This window comes from Neomonachus schauinslandi, chromosome 13 (genome assembly GCF_002201575.2).
Source record: "Neomonachus schauinslandi chromosome 13, ASM220157v2, whole genome shotgun sequence".
NCBI classification, from domain to species: Eukaryota; Metazoa; Chordata; class Mammalia; order Carnivora; family Phocidae; genus Neomonachus; species Neomonachus schauinslandi.
Genome location: NC_058415.1, coordinates 16,920,936 through 16,945,907, shown reverse-complemented (window position 1 = coordinate 16,945,907; position 24,972 = coordinate 16,920,936). Strand labels below are relative to the sequence as shown.

General features: G+C 38.9%; 1 protein-coding gene across 1 annotated transcript in view; it reads left to right on the top strand.

Annotated features, from left to right (window-relative positions):
* Nucleotides 1-4,847: 4,847 nt before the first annotated feature.
* The window catches only part of CARNMT1 (carnosine N-methyltransferase 1), a 38,566-nt gene continuing 18,441 nt past the window's right edge, over nucleotides 4,848-24,972 (top strand). The window contains exons 1-3 of the mRNA XM_021689368.1: nucleotides 4,848-5,246; nucleotides 12,737-12,932; nucleotides 13,768-13,931. Of these exons, the coding sequence (XP_021545043.1) occupies nucleotides 5,011-5,246; nucleotides 12,737-12,932; nucleotides 13,768-13,931 (596 nt within the window). The 5' untranslated portion in view covers nucleotides 4,848-5,010. The remainder of the gene's footprint in view (nucleotides 5,247-12,736; nucleotides 12,933-13,767; nucleotides 13,932-24,972) is intronic.

Sequence of the window (24,972 nt, the reverse complement as noted above, 5' to 3'; positions counted from 1 at the left end):
TACATTGGTGAGAATGATCTTCTTTACTCAATCTGTTGTCAAGACACCCAGAAATAATGTTTTACCAGCCAACTGGACATCTCTCTCTCTTTTTTTTAATTTTTTAATTTTAATTTTTATTTATTTATTTTTTTAAGATTTTATTTATTTATTTATTTGAGAGTGAGAGAGAGAAACAGCATGAGAGGGGATAGGGTCAGAGGGAGAAGCAGGCTCTCCGCCGAGCCAGGGGCCCGACGCGGGACTTGATCCCGGGACTCCAGGATCATGACCTGAGCCGAAGGCAGTCGCTTAACCAACTGAGCCACCCAGGCGCCCTCTCTCTCTCTTTTTTTTTTAAAGATTTTATCTATTTGACAGAGAGAGACACAACGAGAGAGGGAACACAAGGAGGGGGCGTGGGAGAAGGAGAAACAGGCTTCCCGCGGAGCAGGGCTCGACCCCAGGACCCTGGGATCATGACCCGAGCTGAAGGCAGACGCTTAATGACTGAGTCACCCAGGCGTCCCCCTATCTGGACATCTCTTTTTTTTTTTTTTTAAGATTTTATTTATTTATTTGAGAGAGAATGAGAGACAGAGAGCATGAGAGGGAGGAGGGTCAGAGGGAGAAGCAGACTTCCCGCCAAGCAGGGAGCCCGATGCGGGACTCGATCCCGGGACTCCAGGATCATGACCTGAGCCGAAGGCAGTCGCTTAACCAACTGAGCCACCCAGGCGCCCTGGACATCTCTTAACCAGTCAAGTTGACATATAAAATTAACCGTTACAGAAGTGCAATGTCAGGTAGTGCTAAGTACTCTGAAGAAAAATAAAAATGGATAAGGGACCTGGGGTGTACATGAAAAAAAATAAGATGTCTTCTAATAAAAAATAAATTGTGATATGTTCACCCAAGGACTACCTCATGGGACAAACGATAGCTCTATACAATGTGGATAAAGCTTTGAAACATAGTATTGAGTAAAAGAAGCAAGAAATGATACCATGAGAAAACGATCAGCCAAATCCAAAATATGGAATATTCTGCAGGTCAAATGATTTAGCTTTCCCCCCCCCCCCCCCCAAAAAAAGGCAAAAAAAGGGCATGATAACAAGAAGAGGGGAAGAAGCAACAATCAACAAGGTGAGGTGAGCTAAAACAAGTTTACTAAACTTGACAATTGGTGAAATTGGGTGAAGGATTATAATAATGTAATAGATTGCTTATATAATTGTCTCTACTTTTATTTCAGTTTGAAAATTCCCATAATTCAAATTTTTTAAAATGAGAAAAGTAATTTGCTTAGAAACTTCTTCTGGGATGAAAAGTAAAAATATATCTATAAGAATAAAGTAGAAGTCACAGGTTTATGTGTCATTATAAAGACCTTTTGTTCTGAGATTATTGTAGGTTCATACGCAGTTGTAAAAAATAATTCAGGGCGCCTGGGTGGCTCAGTCGTTAAGCGTCTGCCTTCGGCTCAGGTCATGATCCCAGGGTCCTGGGATCGAGTCCCACATCAGGCTCCCTGCTCAGCAGGAAGCCTGCTTCTCCCTCTCCCACTCCCCCTGCTTGTGTTCCTGCTCTCGCTATGTCTCTCTCTGTCAAATAAATAAATAAAAAATCTTTAAAAAAAAAAAAAGATAATTCAGACAGATTGCCTATACCCTTCACCACAATGGCAATATCTTACATAACTATAGCACAATATTGCAATCAGGAAGTTGCCATTGATACAATCAATGAATCTTATTCAAATTTACCAGTTTGGTATGTATTCATTTATGTATTGAATTGTTCTCCTCTGTGCTTTCTTTTTTTTTTTTTTTTAAGATTTTATTTATTTATTTGACAGAGACACAGCTAGATTCATTTAAGTTATTAAGTGTATAAATAAATCATTCCCTTTCTTGTTGTCAAGTAAGTATCCCATGGTATGGATATGGCCCAGTTTGTTTAACCATTCATCTGTTAAAGGACATTTGGGTTGTTACTAATTTTTGGCCTTTACAGATAAAACGACCATGAATTTTCATGTAAATTAGGTTTTTGTGTGAACACATTTTTTTCATTTCTCTGGGATAAATGTCCAAGAGTGCAATTACTGGGTGTAAGAAACTGCTATACTTTTTTCCACAGTGGCTGTTCCATCTTACATTTCCATCAGCAGTATATGAATATATGAGTGTGTGAGCTGTAACTGCTTAACTAATAGTTTTTCAAAATAACCGAAGAAAGAATGATGGTTTTTGGTTATTAATGATGAAAATGTTTCAGCCCAAATGACCCCATGGTTTGGGAAGATTTCTATAGGAGAAGCTCATTGCAAAGAAATTAGGTCAAGGAAGTCCTAAAAGTGTTTTAAAACAAGGCCAAAAAAATTATCCTAAAGACACCTGAAAGGAAGAGAGAAAACCAGCATTTAATGAGAAGATATACCAGGTATTTCCCATTCTTTATCTCGTTTATTCCTCCTGATGATCCTGTAAGAAGGGTTATATGTCCATTTTAGAAATAATGTAATCGAGGGGCACCTGGGTGGCTCAGTGGGTTAAGCATCTGACTTTGGCTCAGGTCATGATCTTGGGGTCCTGGGATGGAGCCCCACATCAGGCTCCCTGCTCAGTGGGGAGTCTGCTTCTCCCTCTCCCACTGCCCCTCCCCCTAGCGGTGCGCTTGCTCTCTCTCAAATAAATAAAATCTTTTTTTAAAAAATAATGTAATCGAAGTCTCAAATAACATTTGAAACAGTCACAGTTACCAAATGGCAAAGTGAGAATAAAAAACGCAGCTTCTAGCTGCCTTTAGCTCAGTGCCAGAAACATAGGAGGCAATCAGCACATTTGTTGAAAGGAATAAATGAATAGATAAATGTCAGCTCTGCTATTTACGTACCCCATGGCAAGACTATTAATTTCTCTGAGACTGTGTCTTCATTTGTTAAAGGAAGATGATAATAACACCTCCTTCAGAGTCGTGAACAAATAAGGTGATACAATAGGAAAAAAACAATTTGGAAAATAGAAAACGTTAAACAAATGTTAGCATAATATTCCGTCAGTGTTATAGCCAAATACTGATAAAATACAGGCAGGACACTTGGGTAGGTAAGTGTAGTGCCAGAAATGTACCGTGTCCCGTGGATCACTTAATAGCTGTTTCCCTAGTTTCCTCATCTGTGAAATCATAATTGAGATTAAGGTTGAGCACCTTAATGACACAGACCCTAAGATTCTCACCAACTAATGAGACAGAACCAACAAAGCCTCTACATAAGAAATTAATTTGAAAATTTTGGGGCGCCTGGGTGGCTCAGTCATTTAAGCATCTGACTCTATTTCCGCTGGGCGCCTGATCTCAGGTTGTGAGATCTAGCCCTGAGTCAGGTTCTGCTCTGATTGTGGGGCCTACTTGGGATTCTCTCTCTCCCCCTGCCTCTGCTCCACCACCCCCGCTCTCTTTCTCTCTCTCTCTCAAAAAAAAAATGTTTATTATACTTCCCAGGATGATAAAAAGAATGTTGCTGATTATAATTATCCATGGCATTCTGGCCTATATCAATTAGGTCGTTCAGAACTATATCAGTGCATCAAAATTATTACATATATAATTTGTGTATTGGTGTGTGCATTTACCAACAGTATGAGTAACAGTTAGTAACATAAGAATATATGTATAACTTACAAACAGGGGTCTCTAAGAAAAATCCGCACTGGATATAAAATGTGGAAGAGTGGGCAAGAAATTGATATTTTGTGTCTGTGTAGGGGATAAGGCTGGCTAGGGAGAAGGGTAAAGAAACTTCACATTTGTAACACTTTGTACTTTCCTTTTGAATTTTGGACCATCTATTACTGCATTACTATTTAAAAAAAGACTTAAAACTTTATAAAAATCTTGTATAAAAATGGAACATTAACATAGAATAACCACAGGACTTTTTAAAGCATTGCCTTTAAATTATTAATTTAAATTATGAAAATATGAAGCTAGTTCCTTTTCAGTATGATTATATGTTTTTACAGAATCTTTGCTTCCTGGGAATGTTTAATTCTTCTGAATAAAGCAATCTTTTAGTATTTTTTTGTAAGACTGATATGATGAGTGGTACATAAAATTGAATAAAATGAGTTATTTCCTAAGAATAATAATAAATGTGGGTGAGGCACCTGTTTGACTATGAGCTCAGAGACAAATGAGGCAGAAAGTGTATGTAGGTGAAGAAGAGGAAGAAGTTAAGTCTGGCATTGCTAAGGGCCACCATTAGATGCAACTAACGCCAATGCTGAGGCATTACGGCTCCTGTGCATTTTGGTGGTCTTCAAAGCGGGGATACTAGATAGACTTTGGTTTTAACATCTTCATCTGCTGCCATCACCAGTTAGGGCGGGATTAGGATTTTCGCAAGCCCCTGAATACTGAAAAGATGATGGTGACTCTCTTCCCTATGTAATTAAAAATGGAAATACATTTAGAAAATAAATGAAAGCTTAAATCGGGGTGAACGCAAGACCTTCCCTCTAGATTTTCTTGAATAAAAATTCCTAATACATTCATCAAAGCTGAACTTTTTTTCTGCTTTTCCCTTCTTTAGACTTAGTTCAACTGCCTGTTCCACAATCCAGCACTCGCAGGCTCTTAAACCCAAACCACGCGGCTTCTCGCAGGTGCCAGCCCCACCCCACGAGGGATCTCCTCCTTCGCTCCTCCCACCTGACCCTTCGCCCCGCCCATTGGGCGCGTCGTCGTTACGGCAGCGCGCCGTCGCCGAAGGCCGGCAGCAAATGAGCGCAGGCGGCAGCGGCCCTCCGTCGTACCCTCGCAGGCGCATGCGCGCTCGTGCCTGGCGCTCCTGAAGACCTGGCGGAGCCCGGCGCGGATGGAGGCCTGAGGGCGGCGGGGGCGGAGCGCACCGCGAGCTGGGGGCATGTCCGCGGCGGGCGCCGTCTAGAGGAAGGCCGAGCAGCCGCCACCACGCTCTCAGTCGCGGCGAGACGCAAGCGAGCCAGGCCTAGGGCCGCGGCGGCGATGCAGCGACGGCGGCGCCCTCCGCCGCCAGCTTCTCAGCTGCCCGAGGGCTGCGGGGGAGGCGGCGGCGGCCGCGGCGGGAGCGAGGAGGTGGAAGTGCAGTTCTCCGCCGGGCGTTTGGCCTCGGCCGCGGCGGTTTCGGCGGCGGCGACGGCCGCGCGCAGCACGGAGGAGGAGGAGGAGCGGCTCGAGCGCGAGCACTTCTGGAAGATCATTAATGCCTTCCGCTACTACGGGTAAGAAGCCCGTGGCGGACCCCGGCGCAGCCCATCGAGGTGCCCGCCGGTCGCGGCGGACCCGCCGGAACGGGGGCGCCCGCCGCGCTCGCCCTCGGCCGCCACGCCTCCGGGGCGCCCGGACCGGGCCGCCAGATCTGACCTCCGGGTCCCTGAGTCACCTCGTACCACCTTAGCCCCTCCCGGCCCTGCACAGCCGCGTGTCTGCCGCGCCGTCTGCTGCTCAGCCTCGTGTCTTCTAACCTCAGGATCAGATTAGCTCTCTTGCCTTCCATCCCTCGTTAAAGGTTTGGCTTTGAGGCCGGTGGGGGTGACCGGAAAAGTGCTGTTAACAATTGCAGATAGAAGATGATGGTGGTAAAATCGTCCAGTGCTGGGCATGATCTGTATGTGTTGTCGATGTCCTCCAAACTGAACACACGGAGAACCCAAGTTCACCTACACGTGGGATGCCGTAGGACGAATTTTCCCAAACTGTTGCCAGTTCTTGTGAGAGCTGCATAGGATTTCCACCCCAACCCCCTTGGCGCTCTGAACGTACAGGCACATTAGTGGTGAATGATGGCGCTCAATGTCTTTAACTGGTGGGTGAAATTAAGGTCGGAGGTGGTCCGGATGTTCTAAAATTTGCTAATTATTGAAGAGGGAAATGAGAGAAGGCACAGTAAAGAACCGCTTTAATGATCTTTTGTTCTGCAAATATGGATCGAATTCTCACTATGGGCTGGGTACGGCGGTAGGACTTTTAAACTCCCTAACTTCCACTTTTTTTCTTTCTAGATAGATGTTAAAATAGCATAGTCACAAAATTATAATTCCAAGATCTGAAAGGGACTTAGATTTTCAGGTAAACAGAGCACTTTTATTTGTGTAAGAGTGGAGTCCACCGACGGCTATGTTCTGAGTCTGCATTTGGAATGGGATAGACAGGACCTGCACAAGTAAAACTGTTCCCTTAGATGGGCTCCTGCTGTGATTTATGCAAACTTTTTTTTTAATTGCTTGACTGTGACCTTTTCAAGGGCAAAGACTAAGCCTTATTTATTTTTGTGTCACCAGTGCTTGGCATATGTTGTTGAAGCTCTATTTTTAACAAATAAGACAAGTAGTAGCAAAGAAATACATTTGTCCTTCCTGGATAGCATCTGAATTTGTCACAAGTCGGTAGTTTGTTACAATTTTGAATTTGTAAACTTGCTTAATAAAAGCCTAAAGTTATTTAGAATCTGATGGCCTTTTTGTAACATGAGTTTTTTAAGTGCAAAGATCTTGATGAAATAATCTACTGATTAAACCCAGGCATAGGAACTGGACTGCATTACCTATGGAGCCCAAAAGGGAATTAACTAGTGTGGGGATTTTATTTAGTATCAATAGAGGGAGGAAGGCAGACAACCACAGAATTGAATTTGATGCAGTATTGTGTCTGAAAGAATCACACAGGGAGGAGAAACAACTAACCCTAGATTTAGATAGCTAGGAGAGGTAGGTACAGAAAAGTCTGGTACGTTTTACTGTTGAAAAATCTAGAGAAGGATACTGGACTATGTCCTGGAAAGATAGTGGACCCAATTAGTTACAGTGTGTGTCTGTGCTGGTTCTAATATATTAAGACTAATTTAAAATTGATACTTACGATTAGTTATCATATGGGCCTTTTTGTGGGCAGACAGGGACCTTGGACCTGAAAGTAGGGCTCAAGCGTGGCAATGTAGAAAAGAGTGCTTGTGTGCATATTCTAATGGTTGTGATATAGTTTCCTATACTCTAATCCCTCTTTAGCAGTTTAATGTGGGATTGAGGATAATTTCATTTTTTAAAAACAGTCCTTTTTATTTGCGTGTACTCTTGATGAAATGCTTCCAATAGACTGAAAATAGTATTAAAAATATGCTTTTTAAAAACATCACTGGGAGGAGTAGGGGTATGGAAAGCACTTTGTAGCAGAAAACACACTGGGTTGTTCCATTCCGACATTTTATGATCTAGACCTGTGCTGTTCAGTACCGTAGTCACTAATCACATCTGGCTAAATTTAAACTTAATTAAAATTTAATAAAATTTAAAGTTCATTTCCTCAGTCTCACTAGCCACATTTCAAGTGCTCAATAGCCACATGTGGCTGGTGTCTGCTCTACTGGACAATGCAGTTGTAAGCCTTTCCATCACTGCGGTGAGTTCTGATGCACAATCCTATTGTAAATCTTTAGCAAATACTTCTAAATTTTGGAGAGCTTAGTTTCACTGCTCAGTGTCTTTTAGTCATTATATAGGGGATTTAGATTAACAGTCACAGGGCAAGAAATGGTTTAATATTTTTCCAGTGGCTTCTAATTTTGTGTTTCCTATGGGTTTTGCTTAGATGAAATATTTTGATTAAGGCAAAAATGATTGTAGTATTGTAGCGAATAGTAAAAAAACAAAACAAAAACAAAACGTTGTTATCCTTAAAATATCAATCTTGTTATGAATGAAGATACTCACATTAGAAGATACTACAGTTAAAAAATTAAAGGTCTTGTCAGAAACATCCTACTTTTAGAAATAGCAGTTAGGTAAGATTTAAAAAATTGAGATGTAGAGTTCTTTTGTACGGGTGAAGGAATAGGCATATAAAGAGGTGAACACCTTGCCCAGGCTTACACAACCAAATTGTGGTAGAGTCTGGCCTGAAATCCAAGATGGTTCACTGCATTAGTAAATAGTGATATTAGTAAGACAATTTTAACTTTGTGTTTTAATAAATTTTTTAAGTGGATTGAGACAAATTTTCCTTCTGAAAAGATATGCTTTCCTGTTTAGAATGCTAGAGTAGTTCAACAGGTGCAGAGGAATGGGTCTATGACATTGGTCTTTGGCTCAGACCCAGTATCAGACCCACCCTGATGAAAGGAGACTGAGAGTTGGGGTCACTGCCAAGTGACCAGTGCCAAGGTCCAGCCTTCTGGAGAGAGCTGAAGGTAGATGCCCTTGAAATATGGCTGGTCACTCTATTTTGTCCCCTTAGTCACCAGAGTATATGCTCTTGCTGCTGACTGAGTTCAGAACCACGGAGAGTCTGAAGGTTGTAAAACATTCCTTTAAAAAAAGCAGCGTTGGGAAACTCTTTAAAGGGCCAGGCAATGAATATTTTAAGGTCAGAGAGCTAGGTAGTCTCTGTTACAACTATTCAACTCTGCCCCTGTGTGGAAGCAACCATAGGCAGTATGTGAACAAATGGATATGGCTATGTTCCAGTAAAAGTCTTTATAAAATAGACCTAGCAGCCAGGGGGGGTCATAGTGTGCCCACCCCTGCCTTAAAGTACATTGGTAGTGTAAGCATTTCCAGAATAGTGAAGTTAGCCCCATTTAAAATAGTAAAGATTGGACTCTTGTGTCAGCTTCAGTAAGATCTCACTTATTTCAGGAGACTCACTGTGGATGTACGTTATGGATAGTTTTGCAGGCCATTAAAAAATCAAGGGTTAAGAGATATGCAGCAACTCATCCTGTTCTGTGTAGTTACATCACTTCTGTTATCAGTAATTGACAGCAAATATGTGTGGGCTCTTCTGACCAATCCATAATTTACCTCAACTACCGGCAATCATGGAAGTTAAGTAGTCTTCATGGAGAATGAAAAATGGCACCTAGGGGGTATATAACTGAACATTTATTGATTGTTATTTGCATGGGCTGAAATCTGGAGGTTCAATTGGGACAAACACAAGACTTATTTCAGAAGAATTCATTGGGAGTGGTAGACTTCACCTGGGGACAACATTCCTAGGGAGCAGGCCTCTTAGGGATCTTTGAGAGACCTAATGAGGGCCTGGGAGAGGTAGTGATTGCAGAGAGTTCATGAAGTAGAATCAAAAGGATCTGGAGCTTGTGGTTGTGGGGTCTCTGAGAAGAGGCATTTTAGGATGACTCATTTGTTTCTGACTTGAATGGATGTATGGCATACCATTCATCAGTGTCAGCCATATAGGAAGAAGTGCAGGGTTTTTTGGGGGGGGGAGGGCGGTGATCATGTGCTAAGTTCAGTTTGGATATGTTGAATTTTGAGGTATGCTGAAAGGGAGGTTGTGGGGCATCCAGTGCCCAAGAATACTAGAAATGAAGTACTGTGAGAATATTTAACCAGTTGACTCTGAGTTGTAACCCTTCACAACTCTGCTGTTTGCCTAACACATTATGGTCACTTTAAATAGTTCCTTTAGTGTCCTACTCTATTTTATAGGAATGTAAATTGATACAATCCTTCTGAAAATCAGTTTGTATCAAGAAGCTTAAAAAGGGGCGCCTGGGTGGCTCAGTTGGTTAAGCGACTGCCTTTGGCTCAGGTCTTGATCCTGGAGTCCGGGGATCGAGTCCCACATCGGTCTCCTTGCTCAGCAGAGAGTCTGCTTCTCCCTCTGACCCTCCCCCCTCTCATGCTCTCTCTCTCTCAAATAAAGAAATAAAATCTTTAAAAAATACCTTTTTTTTTTTTTTTTAAGATTTATTTATTTTAGAGCTAGCCGGGGGAGGAGCAGGGGAAGAGGGAAAGGGAGAGAAACAGACTCCCCACTGGGCATGGAGCCCACTCAGGGCTCAGTCCCACAACCCATGAGATCATGACCTGAACCGAAACCAAGAGTCAGATGCTTAACCAACTGAGCCACCCAGGCGCCCCAGTACTTAATCCTTTCTGACTTGGTAATTCTTCTTTTGGGAATTGGTAATATTTTTTTTCCCTAAAATACAGACAGATTTAGAACACAGAAAGTTTATCATATAGACAAGTGAAAGTATCTAGATGCCCAGTGTTTGAGAAATAACTAAGTAAATTTTGGTGCATAGATGGCATAATGAAAAGTCATTACAGTCATTTGCCCTATAAATTAGAGAAGTTTTTTCTGATCTGGGAAAATTCTTTGATAAAGATGAAGAATTACAAGTGCTTCTAAAAAGTTGACGTGCATGTGAATCATTTTGAGATCTTATTAAAAGGCAGATTACATTTCAGTAGGTCTCAGGTGGGGTGTGAGATTCTTCATTTCTAGTTACCTCCAAGTGATACGCTGTTCTGTGTACCACGTTTTGACTGGAGAGGCATTTAAATGACTTTGTCTTAACAACAACAAGGAGAAATATGCCAAAAAGTTAGAAGTGATTGCCGTTAGGAGAGGGACTATTAGTAGCTTTTTTTGCTGGAGTACTTTTACTTCTCTAGATTTTTTGTATTTTCTCTGTGAACATATTAGTTGTATAAATTAGGTATTCCTACATGTTTGAGCTATGTTTCAGGCCCTGGGCTAAGTGATTTGTGTGCATTATTTTGTTACATTTTCAGTGAAATCCCATTGGGTTGGCAGAGGAATATAATGGTACCTAACCTTGTGGGGTTTTATGGAGATGTTTCAGAGTAATCCACGTCAGTGACTTGGTGTAGGGCCTGGCTTTTATTAAATCTCAATAAGTGATAGCTTCTGTAATCATCATCATCTCATCATCACTGTAGTTATGTATTACCTTGTTTTGTATGTGAGACAGTGGGGGCACAGAGAAAGGAAGTAACTTGCCAAGGGTCACATATCAAATAGGTGGCATAACCTGGATTTCAATCCAGATCTGTTTGACTCCACAGCTCACTATTACACTGTCTCTAGGGGGACAAAAGCAAACATCAATGTAGCCATTGACAACTTAATCTTTTCACGTTACCCTGCCACCCCCCACCCCCCCACCAACCACCACGACCACCACACACAAGCTTCTAAAAACCTTGTCAGGTTGTTGCTTTACTCAAGAGCTCCTTCAGAACTTCTTTATTACTATCCAGAAATTAGAGAGTGATTTGGCATAAAAATGAGACAATTATTTGGGTGAATAGAAAGATTCAAGCAACCAAATGAAAAAGCGTTTTTCGTTTTCATTTAGTATGGAGTAAATGCCAAAGAACATTGAGAAGAAACACAAACACTGGTTTGTAAATATAAAATGTAAAGAATGATACAGTGAATACCCATGCACCTAACACCTGGTTTAAAAAAAGAATCCTTTCTCCTCAAAAAAATCACTTTCTTGAATTTTCATTTCCTTGCTTTCTTTGTAGTTTTTTTTTTACATGTGTTCAGTCCCTGTAATATATTATTTTTATATAAGATGGAATTGTACATTCTGTATTTTTCTGCAACTTGCTTTTTTCAACAAATATTTACATTCATGAGTTTTATCCATATTGTGTATAGTTGTAGTTTATTTAATTGCATTCCATTGTATGATTATACTGTACTTTGTTCATTTTACTGGTGATGGACCACTAGGTTGTTTGCAGATTTCTTGTTTGTTATACATAACAGCGCTAATAAGAAGATAGTTTATGTTTCATGGTGCCCATTTGCCAAGTTTCTTGAGTATGTGTCTAGGACTGTAATTGCTAGGGAGTGTGCATATTAAGATTTACTGGGTAATGCTAAATTATTTTCCAAAGTGATTGTACTAATTTATGCACCTCTCATCAATCAGTATATATATTCAAGTTATCCCATATTTTTCAGTATTTCCTAATATTTTTTCCATATTTCCTATAGTCAGGCTTTTAGATTTTGCCCATCTGATTGATGTAAAATGGCACTCATTGCAAATGTAATAATCAGCTTTTGAAAATGATGGGGTTTTTTGTTTGTTTGTTTTCAGGTTTTATAAATAGGTAATCCCCAGAGTGACCTTTAGAGTTATCTGGAAACTTCTGGAATGCAAATTGTGAATAATATCATGTAAAAGGATATAGAATTACAATTTTTCCTCTGTTTACTACTTTTGTAGTACATAAGAGCCTTTGTGTTTTTTAAAAAAAATTCAGCTTGGTTGGATCTTAATTTCAAAACACATTTTGTATATTCTTTTTTTTTTTTTTTTTTAAAGATTTTATTTATTTATTTGACAGAGAGAGACACAGCGAGAGAGGGAACACAAGCAGGGGGAGTGGGAGAGGGAGAAGCAGGCTACCCGCAGAGCAGGGAGCCCGACGCGGGACTCGATCCCAGGACCCCGGGATCACGACCTGAGCCGAAGGCAGTCGCTCAACCGACTGAGCCACCCAGGCGCCCCATTTTGTATATTCTAAAGTAACTTCAGAGCAGTATTCTGCTACTTGATGGAGAAATTTAAAGTATTCATCTAGTTCGATGAAAATTTTAAGTTTGGAAATTAAAATCATAAAAATAAACTAATTGTACATTAATCCTCTTTATGTTTCCTTTTCCCCTCCTAATTGGTGCAGATATTTACTTTGCTAGTTATAAACTATTTGTCTTTTGTTTGGTTGCTTAGAGAATTTGTAATAAGGTGAAAACATAAAACTTTCTAAGATGATATTCTTTAAGAAACCAAAAGATTGTAAATCACAGGACAGTATCCCAACATTATAAAGGAATAATTGTACAGAAAGACAACCTTAAAATAAGATTGGCCCTGGTGAGAATTCTTTTGCCAATTTAAAAAACACCTTTTATGTTTTAGCACCAGTATGCATGAGCGAGTGAACCGAACAGAAAGACAATTTCGATCACTTCCAGATAATCAACAGAAACTACTTCCTCAGTTTCTTCTTCACTTGGACAAGATTCGGAAATGCATTGATCATAATCAAGAAATACTACTGACCATTGTGAATGATTGCATACATATGTTTGAAAATAAAGAATATGGAGAAGATGTATGTGAAAGTTTGTTCTATTTTTATTTTAGGGTTTAACCTCTGTATTTTGAGGTCTTTATCTTTCTGGATTTCATTTTTATATTTTGCATGGGCCATTTGCTCTACTCAGAATGTTTTCACTTTTATGTTCAGGTATTTGATTAGGCTTAATAGAATAGTATGCCAGAAACTGGATTTGTTCACAGATTTTTTTTTTCTAAAAATAGTAAGATAATTGTTGGCATATTGCTCTACGTTTCACATAGTGTTCTGACTATTCTAGCATACAGAGTTAGTGACTTTAATTTTTATAACCAACTTTACTAGCTGTGTAAAATTAATTTCTCTTGCTAAATTCATTTTCATTATCTTGTATCTATTGATATTTATCTTTTACTTTAAGAAGTTATTTTCACTTATAAATCTCAAGGGACTGGCAGTAATAGAAACTGAAGTCCTCTTTTTGTATCCACAGGATAGATACAGTTGGGCCACTCCAGTGTGAGCCTCTCCATGCTGCCCCATCAATGACCTGGAGGGACTTTCTTCCCTCTCTTAGAGAGAGAAGATGTCCTGTCTCCATAGCAGCTCAGTTCTGGTCCTCTCCTGAGTAAAGACTGCTTAATTATATGGTGGTTTCATGATTAATGGACCTTAATCTATTGAGGGTAGAAGTGAGACCACCAAACTCTTTTCATGTAGGATCTCAAGCTGCACTTGAACCCCGGTTGAGGTGAGAGGCTAGTGATTTATCCACTAAACCATCCATATAGCCCCTTAGTAGCACGTGCCCTTGACCCTATTCAAGATTGATTCCTTGGTCAGAAGCTAATTGATTTCTGTTTTTAAACAGGGGAATGGAAAGATTATGCCAGCATCAACATTTGACATGGATAAGTTAAAATCTACACTGAAACAGTTTGTGAGAGACTGGAGTGAGACTGGGAAAGCAGAGAGGGAAGCCTGCTACCAACCAATCATTAAAGAAATTTTAAAAAATTTTCCGAAAGAAAGATGGTAAATAGTATCTTATTTTTAACCAGTTTCTTTAAGATACGTAAGCACTGAGTTTCTCTGTAATAAATTTCACCATCCTGGTTCATGTTTATAGTTGCTGCATGCCTGTATTTTTCCACATATGGGTGTGTGGTGTTGTATGTGTTCGTAGATGCTTTCTATAAGGTTGCAGTTAATATTTTTGAATACTCTTTGCTCCAACAGTTAAGGGAAATCACTCCATCTGGAAATTAATAAGGTTAGATTGTTCATGATCAGTGATGGGTTCTTTTATAATTTGCTAATGGCAACGCAAAAAGCTGCAGACTTTGCATTTTCCTCATTATGACAAACTTGTAAGTAGATACGGGATCTATAGCTGAGAGCAAAGATTCTTTTTTGTGCCATGAAAAGCCCAAGCAGTCCACTTTTCAGAATAACACTTATAAATAAAAGAAAATGCATAAGATTGCAAAGAAACCAATTTTGAAGAATAGTTATCAAAATATTTAAAAAGCAGATCTGTGCTATCACATGCTTCATATCCTGTATCACATTAAATAAGATCTAGCAGCAAGTATAATTACTGTATTTTTGAAAATACCAGCACACGTGTTATTTTGAGACTCTCAGCAACTTCAAAATAACTTCAAGATAAGTTGCATGCATTTTATAGTGCTATATACTCTACCTAATCACTAATTCTTAATGTTTTACATTTTATTATTTCTTCTTTGTACTTCCCTCCCTCCTCCCCCTGCTTTATGATTATGTCTAAAACCATATATATGCACAACTATTATTTAAACCATTTGAGAGATCAGTTTGTATATGTCTTTTTTTTTTTTTTTTTACCTCTTAATACTTCAGAGTTCATTTCTTAAGAACAAGGATATTCTAACATAAACACAGTGCAGTTATCAGATTGAGAAAATTTAACCTAGAATACTGTTTTCTAATCTATAGTCTATATTCAAGTTTTATAAAATTATCCTGAAAGTGTTCTTTATAAACACTTCTCTGTCCAGTCTAGAATCCAGCCCTGGATATTATATTACATTTCATTATAACATTTTAGTCTTTAATCTGGAGCAGTTCCTTGGCCTTTCTTTGACTTTCATGACATTGGCATTTTTGAAGAATACAAGGAAGTTATTTTATGGAATATTCCCTCAGTTTGAGCTTATCTGATGTTTCTTTATGATTGGATCTGGATTACATGCCTCTTTTCAAAATAATACATAATTGATAAGTAATTGATTGTTCCTCTCAGGATATCACATTCAACAGTGTCTGTTGCCCATCAGTGCCCATCATTTTTTTTTTTTAAGATTTTATTTATTTATTTGTCAGAGAGAGGGAAAGAGAGAGAGCGCACAAGCAGGGGGAGTGGCAGGCAGAGAGAGAGGGAGAAGCAGACCCCCAGCTGAGCAGAGAGCCCATGCGGGGCTCGATCCTAGGACCCTGAGATCATGACCTTAGCCGAAGGCAGACGCTTAACCAGCTGAGCCACCCAGGCGCCCCTGTTAGCCCATCATTGACAATTTTAATTTGATTACCCATTCAGAATGTCACTTAGTTTCTCCATTGTGTAGTCACTATCTCTCCTCTTGCAACTAATAAACAATCTCTTAAGACACACTTTGAGACCATACAATTAATATCCTGCTCCTTCTCAGACTTTCTCTGCCTTAGAATTGTCAGCCATTGATGATTCTTGCATGAACTGGTCTGTCCTGTGCTGGTTATGGAAAGGTGATTTTCTAACTTTTCAATTATCAGTCAGCATTCTACTGTATCTATAAACTATTACACAAAGGACTTATGGTTCCTGTTTTATTCAGTGGGTTATGATCCATTACTATTGGTTTTTTGTTGTCGTTGCCTCAGATTTAGCCAGCAGGAGTCCCTTCAAGTTGGCCCCTAAGTCCTTTCACATAGCCCAATTCTTCTTGAGCACTTTCTTATTTTCTGGCACAATAAGATATTTCAATCCCATCATGTATCTTCCCTACTTTAGTCCTGGAATTGGATATATTTCCAAGGACCTCTTTCCTTTAATGGGAAATGATATGTATAAACCAAGATCTGGCACTAGGCATGTTCATTGTTACTAAGATGTCACAGCTTTTGAGCCTTTCAGTGGGTAGAGCGCGCACACACACACACACACACGTTAGAAAGCATTCATTCATACTGATCCCTTCAATTCCAGTCCAACCCCAAAGGTTTCCTTCTTGGCTTCCCCTGTTCTGCATATCTGTCTTTTTCCACAGTGAGAACCTGGCTTCTGACAACATCAGTACATTTACTCATTCACTCAGTTCTACAGTAATCACATAATGGTTTCAGAATTGCTACCTCCATACCACTATGAAAAACAAACTACCAGCAGGAGTTTAGGATTTGCTAGCAATTATTTTTTCCCCTAAAAGAAGGGTATTCACAAAAATATTCTTCACAAGTTACTCAAATTAGCTTTCCTTCAACCCCCTATCCTCAGTGTGGTTGTGTTTTTTATTTGAAATTCAGTATATTGGGAGTTTTTTTTGTTTGCTTTCAGTTTTTAGGGTTCTGTCTTGCCTCCACTCCCCATCCTTGTTGATTTATATTTATTTTTTGATTTGTGGGCTATCAGTTATTAACTGTGATACTCAGAAAAAGTGTTATTCCCTTCCCTATTCCTTTGATAGCCCATCTCAACCCCTCATTCTCAATCCCACACACCATGTAGGTAATCAGTATCATTAATTTCTTGTTTATCCTTCTTGTTTTTATTTTTTGTTTCTTATGTAAGCAGATATAGGGTTTTTCTTCTAAATTACCTCCTTTTGTTTCATACACAAAATGCAGCAGCCTGTGTATTCTATGTTGCACTCTGCTTTTTCACTTAACAAAATATCTTAGAAATAGCTACATATCAGTGCATGGAGATCCTCCTCAGCCTTTTTTACAGCTGTAGAGTACTTCAACCAATCTCCTGTATTTGGTTATTTAAGTAGTTGGCAGTATCTTACAACTATAAATCATTTTACAATTAATAACTGTATGCATGGGTATTTTTGTACTTTTGGAAGTATCTCTTTAGTGTAAATTCTTTTTTTTTTTTAAGATTTTGTTTATTTGACAGATAGCATAAGTAGGCAGAGTGGCAGGCAGAGGGAGAGGGAGAAGCAGGCTCTCTGCTGAGCAGGGAGCCGGACGTGGGGCTCGATCTCAGGACCCCAGGATCATGACCTGAGCCGAAGGCAGCTGCTTAACCAACTGAGCCACCCAGGCGCCCCTAGTGTAAATTCTTAGACATGGGATTGCTGAGTCTGAAAGGTAAATGCATATGTAGTGTGGCAAGTGTGTTAGTTACCTATTGTGTGCAACAGATTACCACACATTTAACTGCTTAAAACAGCATAGATTTATTTTTTTTTTTAAGATTTTATTTTTTATTTATTTGACAGAGACACAGCGAGAGAGGGAACACAGGCAGAGGGTGTGGGAGAAGGAGAAGCAGGCTTCCTGCAGAGCAGGGAGCCTGATGTGGGACTTGATCCCAGGACCCTGAGATCATGACCTCAGACGAAGGCAGATGCTTAACCGACTGAGCCACCCAGGTGCCCCAAAACAGCATAGATTTATTATTTCACAGTTTCTGTGGGTCAGAAGTCTGGGCATAGGATCTTACAAGGTTGCAATCCAGATGTCTACTGGGCTGTGTTCTCACCTGGAGGCTTGACTGTGGAAATACCTGCGTCCAAGCTCACTCATGTTGGCAGAATTGATTTCATTGTGTTTCTAGGACTGAGGGCCCTGGCTTTGTGTTAACTGCCTTGGTAGAAGCCAGTTGCAGTTCCTTGTCTTGTGAGCTTTCCCAAAATGGTCGCTTACTTCATCAAGCGGGCAAGGAGAGTCTTTAGAGCAAGCAGGCTTTCAGTGGAGTCTTTGATGATGTGATGCTATCACAGGGGTGGCTGTTGGTTAGAAGCAAGTCATAGATCCCTGTGCACACTAAAGGGAGGGGATTATAAAAAGGTATGAACACCGGTAGGTGGGGGCCACTTTAGGGTCTGTGCCAGTTATTGCCACATACGCCTCTAAGGGTTGTGGTGTTTTGCCTTCTTGCCAGTGATGTATGAAAGTGCCTGTTTACTCACAGCCTTGCCAAACATTGTTCTGCCAAGCTTTTGAACTTTTGCCAATCTAATGGGTGGAGAAGCATATCTTGGCCTACTTCTCGTTTGGATTTCTCTTGTTATGAATGAAATTGAGTATCTTCATATGTTTGAGGGCAATCTATACCTTGTTTTGAGAAATATATATTCATGCTTTTCCCCTCATTTAAAAAAGTTGAGGTGAGGACGCCTGGGTGGCTCAGTCGTTAAGCGTCTGCCTTCGGCTCAGGTCATGATCCAGGGTCCTGGGATCGAGCTCCGCATCAGGGAGCCTGCTTCTCCTTCTGCCTGCTGCTCCTCCTGCTTGTGTGTGCTCTCTCTCTCTCTGACAAATAAATAAAATCTTTAAAAAAATAAAAAATAATAAAGGTGAGGTGAAATGTGTAGAGCAAAAGTGATGTTTTTAAAGTAAACAATTTGATGGTATTTAATAGATTCACAGTAGTGTGTATCCATCATCTCTACAGAGTTTGATAACATTTTCATGAACCCGGAATAAATCCCATACCCAGTAGGTGGTTACTCCCCATTCTCCTTACCCCCTCCCCCAATCTCTGTTTGTCAGAAGTTTGACTATGAGGGGCCTAGGTGTGGTTTTCTTTGAATTTATCCTGCTCGGTGTTTGTTTTGCTTTCAAGGGTTTGGGTAGATATGTATCACCAAATCAAAGACTGCTCTTGTTTTTTTTCCCCTTCTGGGACTTGAGTTACTTGTATATGAAACAGCTTGACATTGTCTCTCAGGTGTCAGATGACTCTTTTCTCATGAACTCTTTATATTTTAGTTTGGATAATTTCTGTTGACCTTACTTGAATTTTACTGATTGTCATGCCGGTGTGTTGATAAACTCATTGAAGGACTTAACTCTGATACCAAAATAAAAAAAAAAATGTCTAGGACTTCCATATACACATATATCCATGCGTGTGTTCTCTCTGTGCTCACATATCCTATTTGTGCATGTGATCTACCTTTTCTACTTGATGCTTTAATGTATTTTTTATGGTTAGTTTTAAGTCCCTGTCTGATGATTCCAACATATGTGCTATTTGTGGGTCAGCTCTGATGATGGTTTCCTCTCATAACAATGGGTTACATTTTCTTTGTGGTTTGCATGTCTCATTTTTTGTTGAATGCCAGGTGATATATGGAAAAGAATAGTAGAACCTGGAAGTAAATAATACTGACAACTAGAAAAAAAGGCATTCCCCTTCTGTAAGCTGTGAACATGGGGGGATAAGTGAAAGTTGTATTTTTAATTTTTAATATTATTACATGTATTAGCTGTTCCAGTTACCTAAGAAAAAATTGTCTATAAACCTTTCATCTAGAAATGTGGCAATGTAACAATTGTTGCTTTCTAGAAAATGAAATCGTTTCTAAGTTTTCATCTGCATCTCACCTTTTACTTTGCGTACATTGATTTTAGTATCTTTCCTGTGGTAGATTAATAGGAAGATCTTTGCAATATTAAGAAACACTCGGACTCTCAGGCATGAAAATATAGTTACTTCTTCAGCAGTAAATGAACTACTGTGTCCACAGGAAACCATTGGTGTATTGGAATTGTCATCTGCAAAGTAAAGGATTTGGGCTCTTGTAACATTTAGTCGGCCTTCGACAGGTAATGGCTGCTAATCCACCTGGTTTGGATCTCTACATGGGTATGCCATGTAGATTGTCTATAACTGGGTGCCATGAAAATCACCCACTGTTTTTTCCTTGTGGCCAGTACATTTTTGACGTGCTGTGCTATAATTACCTGCTGAACACACAGTTGAAGGAATAATAGATTCATTATAGACTTGGGATTCCTGTATCACCTAAAGCTTTCACTATTTTCATTCCATTGTTGATGACAGTTGTGACATTTCACTGATTTTTTTTTTTTTACACGATTTTATTTATTTGACAGAGAGAGAGAGCACAAGCAGAGGAAGTGGGAGAGGGAGAAGCAGGCTCCCTGCTGAGCAGGGAGCCCCACTTGGGGCTCGATCCTAGGACCCTGGGATCATGACCTGAGCTGAAGGCAGACCCTTAGTGAGCCACCTCACTGATTTTCAATTCTAAAAATATTTCTTCAATCTGATTTGTAGTGTTCTGGGTCTGAGGCCCAGAAATAACTCAGTAAGTGAGTAACATTGGAAGCACAGGTGAAATTAATATTCCAGCCATGTTATCACTCAAAAAAAAAAAAAAAAAGAGCAGTGCTTCTAGTGCTTGTTTCTACATGTCCAAATATCTGATACACAAGATTCAGAAGTAATATAGGTAATAATTCACTGACTTTTTTTTAAAGGTATAATTTAGGAAGTTTTCTAATGACATGTTTTTCTGGAAAGAAGTTTATTTATATGCTTTAAATCTTCAAATACTTCAACTACTAGAAATGCTTGACATGTATAATACTCATTTGAGAAGCTTTTAATTTACATTTTTACTGTCCATAGACTTGTTAATGAATTTTGTATTCCCAGTTTTATCAGTGAGGATACAGTATGCTTGGGTTTGCTAATTTTTTATAACACTGACTCTTTTCTTCATGCTTTTTGTAGTCTTTATTATGGTTGGGTTGAAGATGATTTGTCAGAGATGAAATTGTGTGGTTTTTCTGATCTTTGCCCCCCCCCCTTTTTTTTGCTTGTATGGATTCTTTTTTGGATATATGATTTACACATATTTTCTCCCAATTCTGTAGGTTGTCTTTTCACTTTCTTGATGTCCATTGATGTACAAATTGTATAATTTTGGTGAAGTCCAATTTATCTGTTTTTTCTTTTGGTGCTAGTGCTTTTCATGTCATGTTTATGAAATCATTGCCAAATCCAGTGTCATGAAGATTTTCCCCAATACTTTCTTCTAAGAGTTTTATGGTTTTAATTTTTAAGTTTAGATCTTTGATCCATTTTGAGTTCACTTTGTATGTGGTATCAGGTAAGGGTCTAACTTCATTTTTTTACATATAGATATCTGGTTTTCCTAGCACCATTTCTTAAAAGACTGTCCTTTCTCCCATTGAATTGTTTTTGTACTATTGTTGAAAATCAACTGACTGTACATGTGAGTGTTTATTTCTGGGCTTTCTGTTCTATTCTGTTGGTCTGTACATTGGCCCTTATGGCAGTTCCATAGTATTTTAATTTCTGTAGCTTTTAAGTTTTGAAGTCAAGAAGCATAAGTCCTTCAATTTATTCTTTTTCAAGATAGTTTTGGCTATTTGGGGCCCCTTGCAATTCCCTATGAATTTCAGACAGCTTTTTCATTTTTGTGAAAAAGGCTATTGCAATTTTGTTAGGAATTGTGTTAAATACGTAGATTGGTTTGGATAGTATTGACATCTTAACAATGTTAAATCTTCCTGTCCATGAACACAGAATGTCTATTTAGATCTTCTGTAATTTCTTTCAACACTGTTGTGCAGTTTTCAGTGTACAAGTCTTTCTTTTTTTTTTTTAAGATTTTATTTTTTATTTGACAGAGACAGTGAGAGCAGGAGCACAAGCAGGGGGAGTGGGAGAGGGAGAAGCAGGCCTCCCGCCGAGCAGGGAGCCCGATGTGGGACTCGATCGCAGGACTCTGGGATCATGACCTGAGCCGAAGGCAGACACTTAACAACTGAGCCACCCAGGCGCCCAGTGTACAAGTCTTTCTTGACCTTGGTTAGATTTATTCCTTGAGTATTTAGTTCTTTTAGATGTAATTGTAAATGGAATTGCTTTCTTAATTTCCTTTTGGATTAGTCATTGCTGATGTATAGAAACACAGCTGATTTTTATGTGTTGATTGTGTAACCTTGCAACTTTGCTTAATTTGTTTATTACCTGGAGGAGCTTTCTTGTGGATTCTTTGCAATTTTCTACATACAGATTCAGAGCATCTGCAGATAAGAGATGGTTTTTACCTCTTCCTTTCCCCTTGAAAAGGTCTGGCCAAAACTTGTAGTACAGTGTTGAACAGCAGTAGTGAAAGGGGGCATCCTTACCATGTTCTGGGTCTTAGAGGGGAAACTTTCCTCCTTTTACCATTGAATATGATTTTAGCTGTAGGTTTTTCATAAATACCCCTTAACATATTAAGGAATTTTCCCTCTATTCCTAGTGTCCTGAGCATTTTTATCAAGAAAGAGTATTGCATTTTATGAAATGTCTTTTCTGTGTCAAGTGAAACAGTCCTTTGTTCTATTAATGTGATATATTACATTGATTGATTTTCTTATGTTGAACCACTCTTGTATTCCTTACATAAATTGCTTTTGATTATGGTGAATAATCCTTTTAATATGTTGTTAGGTTCAATTTGCTAATATTTCGTCGAGGATTTTTACATCTGTAAAAAGGGTATTATTAATCTGTTCTCTTTCTCTTTTGTGAAAATTCTTGTGAATTTTCTATTCCTGTCATGTTATCTAATTTTGGTATCAGGATAATGTTGGCCTCGTAGAATGAGTTATAGGAAGTTCTTTAATTTTTTGGGAGTTTGAGAAGAATTGGTGTTCATTCATCATTAAATATTTAATAGAATTTACCTCTAAAACCATCTGGTCAGACTTTTCTTTGTTGGGAGACATCTCGGCCTCTTTAACGATGGAATATTAAGGTGGCAATGTTGAAATATGCTTTTAAGTTTTCTTTAGGATATGAAGTCTTTCTCAATAATGCTTGTTTTGAAAACTGTAGGCTTTTGTTGGAATAAATAGTTAAAAATCACACAGTTTTTAAAGGCTACCTTTCTTTAATAAATGCTACAGGTCATTCTTTTTTTTCTTTTTTTCTTTTTTCTTTTTTTTTATTAAAGATTTTATTTATTTATTCATAAGAGACAGAGAGAGAGGCAGAGGGAGAAGCAGGCTCCCCGCTGAGCGGGGAGCCCGATGCGGGACTCGATCCCAGGACCCTGGGATCATAACCTGAGCCGAAGGCAGACACTTAACCATCTGAGCCACCCAGGCACCCATGGTCATTCTTTTTTTAAAAAAATTCTGATCAGTAGTCCTACATTAAATATTCTATGACTGTTAGACTTATGATACAATTATTATGGACTTTTATAAACATCGATATATTGTAGGATGTATTGTTATATTGTAGGATGTTATATTCCTTAAAGTTTTTAGTTGGTACTCTCTGTCAATGTATATATTCAGTGCTCTGCTCTAAAAATAATATATAATAGTTGAATAGCTTCTGTGAACATAAAGTCCAGGTCTTTCTCAAAATTCAAAATAATTTGTTTTTGAAAAGTGGGTTATGAAGTAAGACATTACAATTGGACTGTACCAGAGTTTGCATATATTTGGAAGGCTGAATGCCAGATGCTTATGTTATCATCTTTCTAACACTTCCTTTTTTTAAGATTTTATTTATTTGACAGAGAGAGACACAGTGAGAGAGGGAACACAAGGGGAGTGGGAGAGGGAGAAGCAGGCTTCCCGCAGAGCAGGGAGCCTGATGCTGGGCTCGATCCCAGGACTCTGGGATCATGACCTGAGCCGAAGGCAGACGCTTAACTACTGAGCCACCCAGGCGCCCCCTAGCACTTTTAGCATGACTTTGTTCATAGTCATTGAATCATGATCATTGAATCATGTGTATTACCATGGTGTCCAAACAGCGTAACAGTGTCAGCTTTACCAAAGGGCATGCATGCTATTGTTAAAGGTACTTAGTGGACTGACACAGAGTATTACTTTACTGTTATCTATCTACTATTTTATTATCCTGTTGCTACCAACAAATAGAATGTGGACTGGTGAGGAAAGAATGAATTAACTCTTAATGAATCTAATAGGTTATTTTAAAAGAATAATTTTTTTTGATTAGGTAAAACATACACAGTGTTAAAAATTTTTAAAACTTCACAGTAAAGTCTCTTTCCTATAACTGTTACCCAGCCGTCCATTTCCCTTCCCTGAAAATAATCAATATTATAAGAGCAGATAGGCAGATAAACTTGAAATGAAGACCAAGATCTCTGTCAAACTTCTTTTTGGTGCCATTCTTGGCCCCAGTGGAAAATTTTCGTTATCTCTTCCTATGTCATTTGTTTTGCTTGTTTAATTTAGATTGGTTTCCTTATAGTTAATAAGATGAGCTATCAAAAAACCTTAAAAAAATAAAGCTAATAAAACAGTAAAGTCCATATCCATGTTAAAGGCATAATTTTGCCATAAAGAAGTAAACCTCTAGACCTGAAACAGGAACATTGATTACAACCCTTCAGTATCCAGGTTGATTCTTAGGTAAATCCTGGTCAACTTTGGGTCTCAGATGAATTTCCAGGATCCTCTTATGCCACAGTAAGCACATGGGAATTTGATGTCCTTACACTTGGCTGGATTTGACTCAGATTTATGTCAGCTTGTGTTTGTTCTTTTTGAAATTTCAGTAAAGGCCCTTTCTAACTGAGCTGTCTATAAAAGATAGTATACTTAAATATGCGTAGAATTAACCATACCTGTGTGCATTAAAATATTTTTTCCTATGAAAACACACTTGTCTTATTTGTCCAATTTGTCTCTGTTTAGAGTTTTTATTTATTTTACTTTTTATTTTTCTTAAGTAGGCTCCACACATGAGGCTTGAACTCATGACACTGAGACAGAGAATTGGATGCTCTACTCCCTGAGCCAGCCACACCCATGTGCCCCTATTTAGAGTTTTTAAATGCCTGAGTTTGCAAGCACAAGCAGCTTTGAAGCCACAGAGTGACATCTATATTGGGGTCTATTTGTTAATTAAGGAAATGCTATTTTAATTGTGCTGAATGCCAACCATTTCAGGAGTTATTAGCCTCTAGTCTGTTTTGGTTTTAAATAGATTTGAACTGTACTTTAATGAGCAGTTGCTCATTGAAATTAGCAATACAATTTTTCTTGAAGTATGAGCTCAAAATTTAAA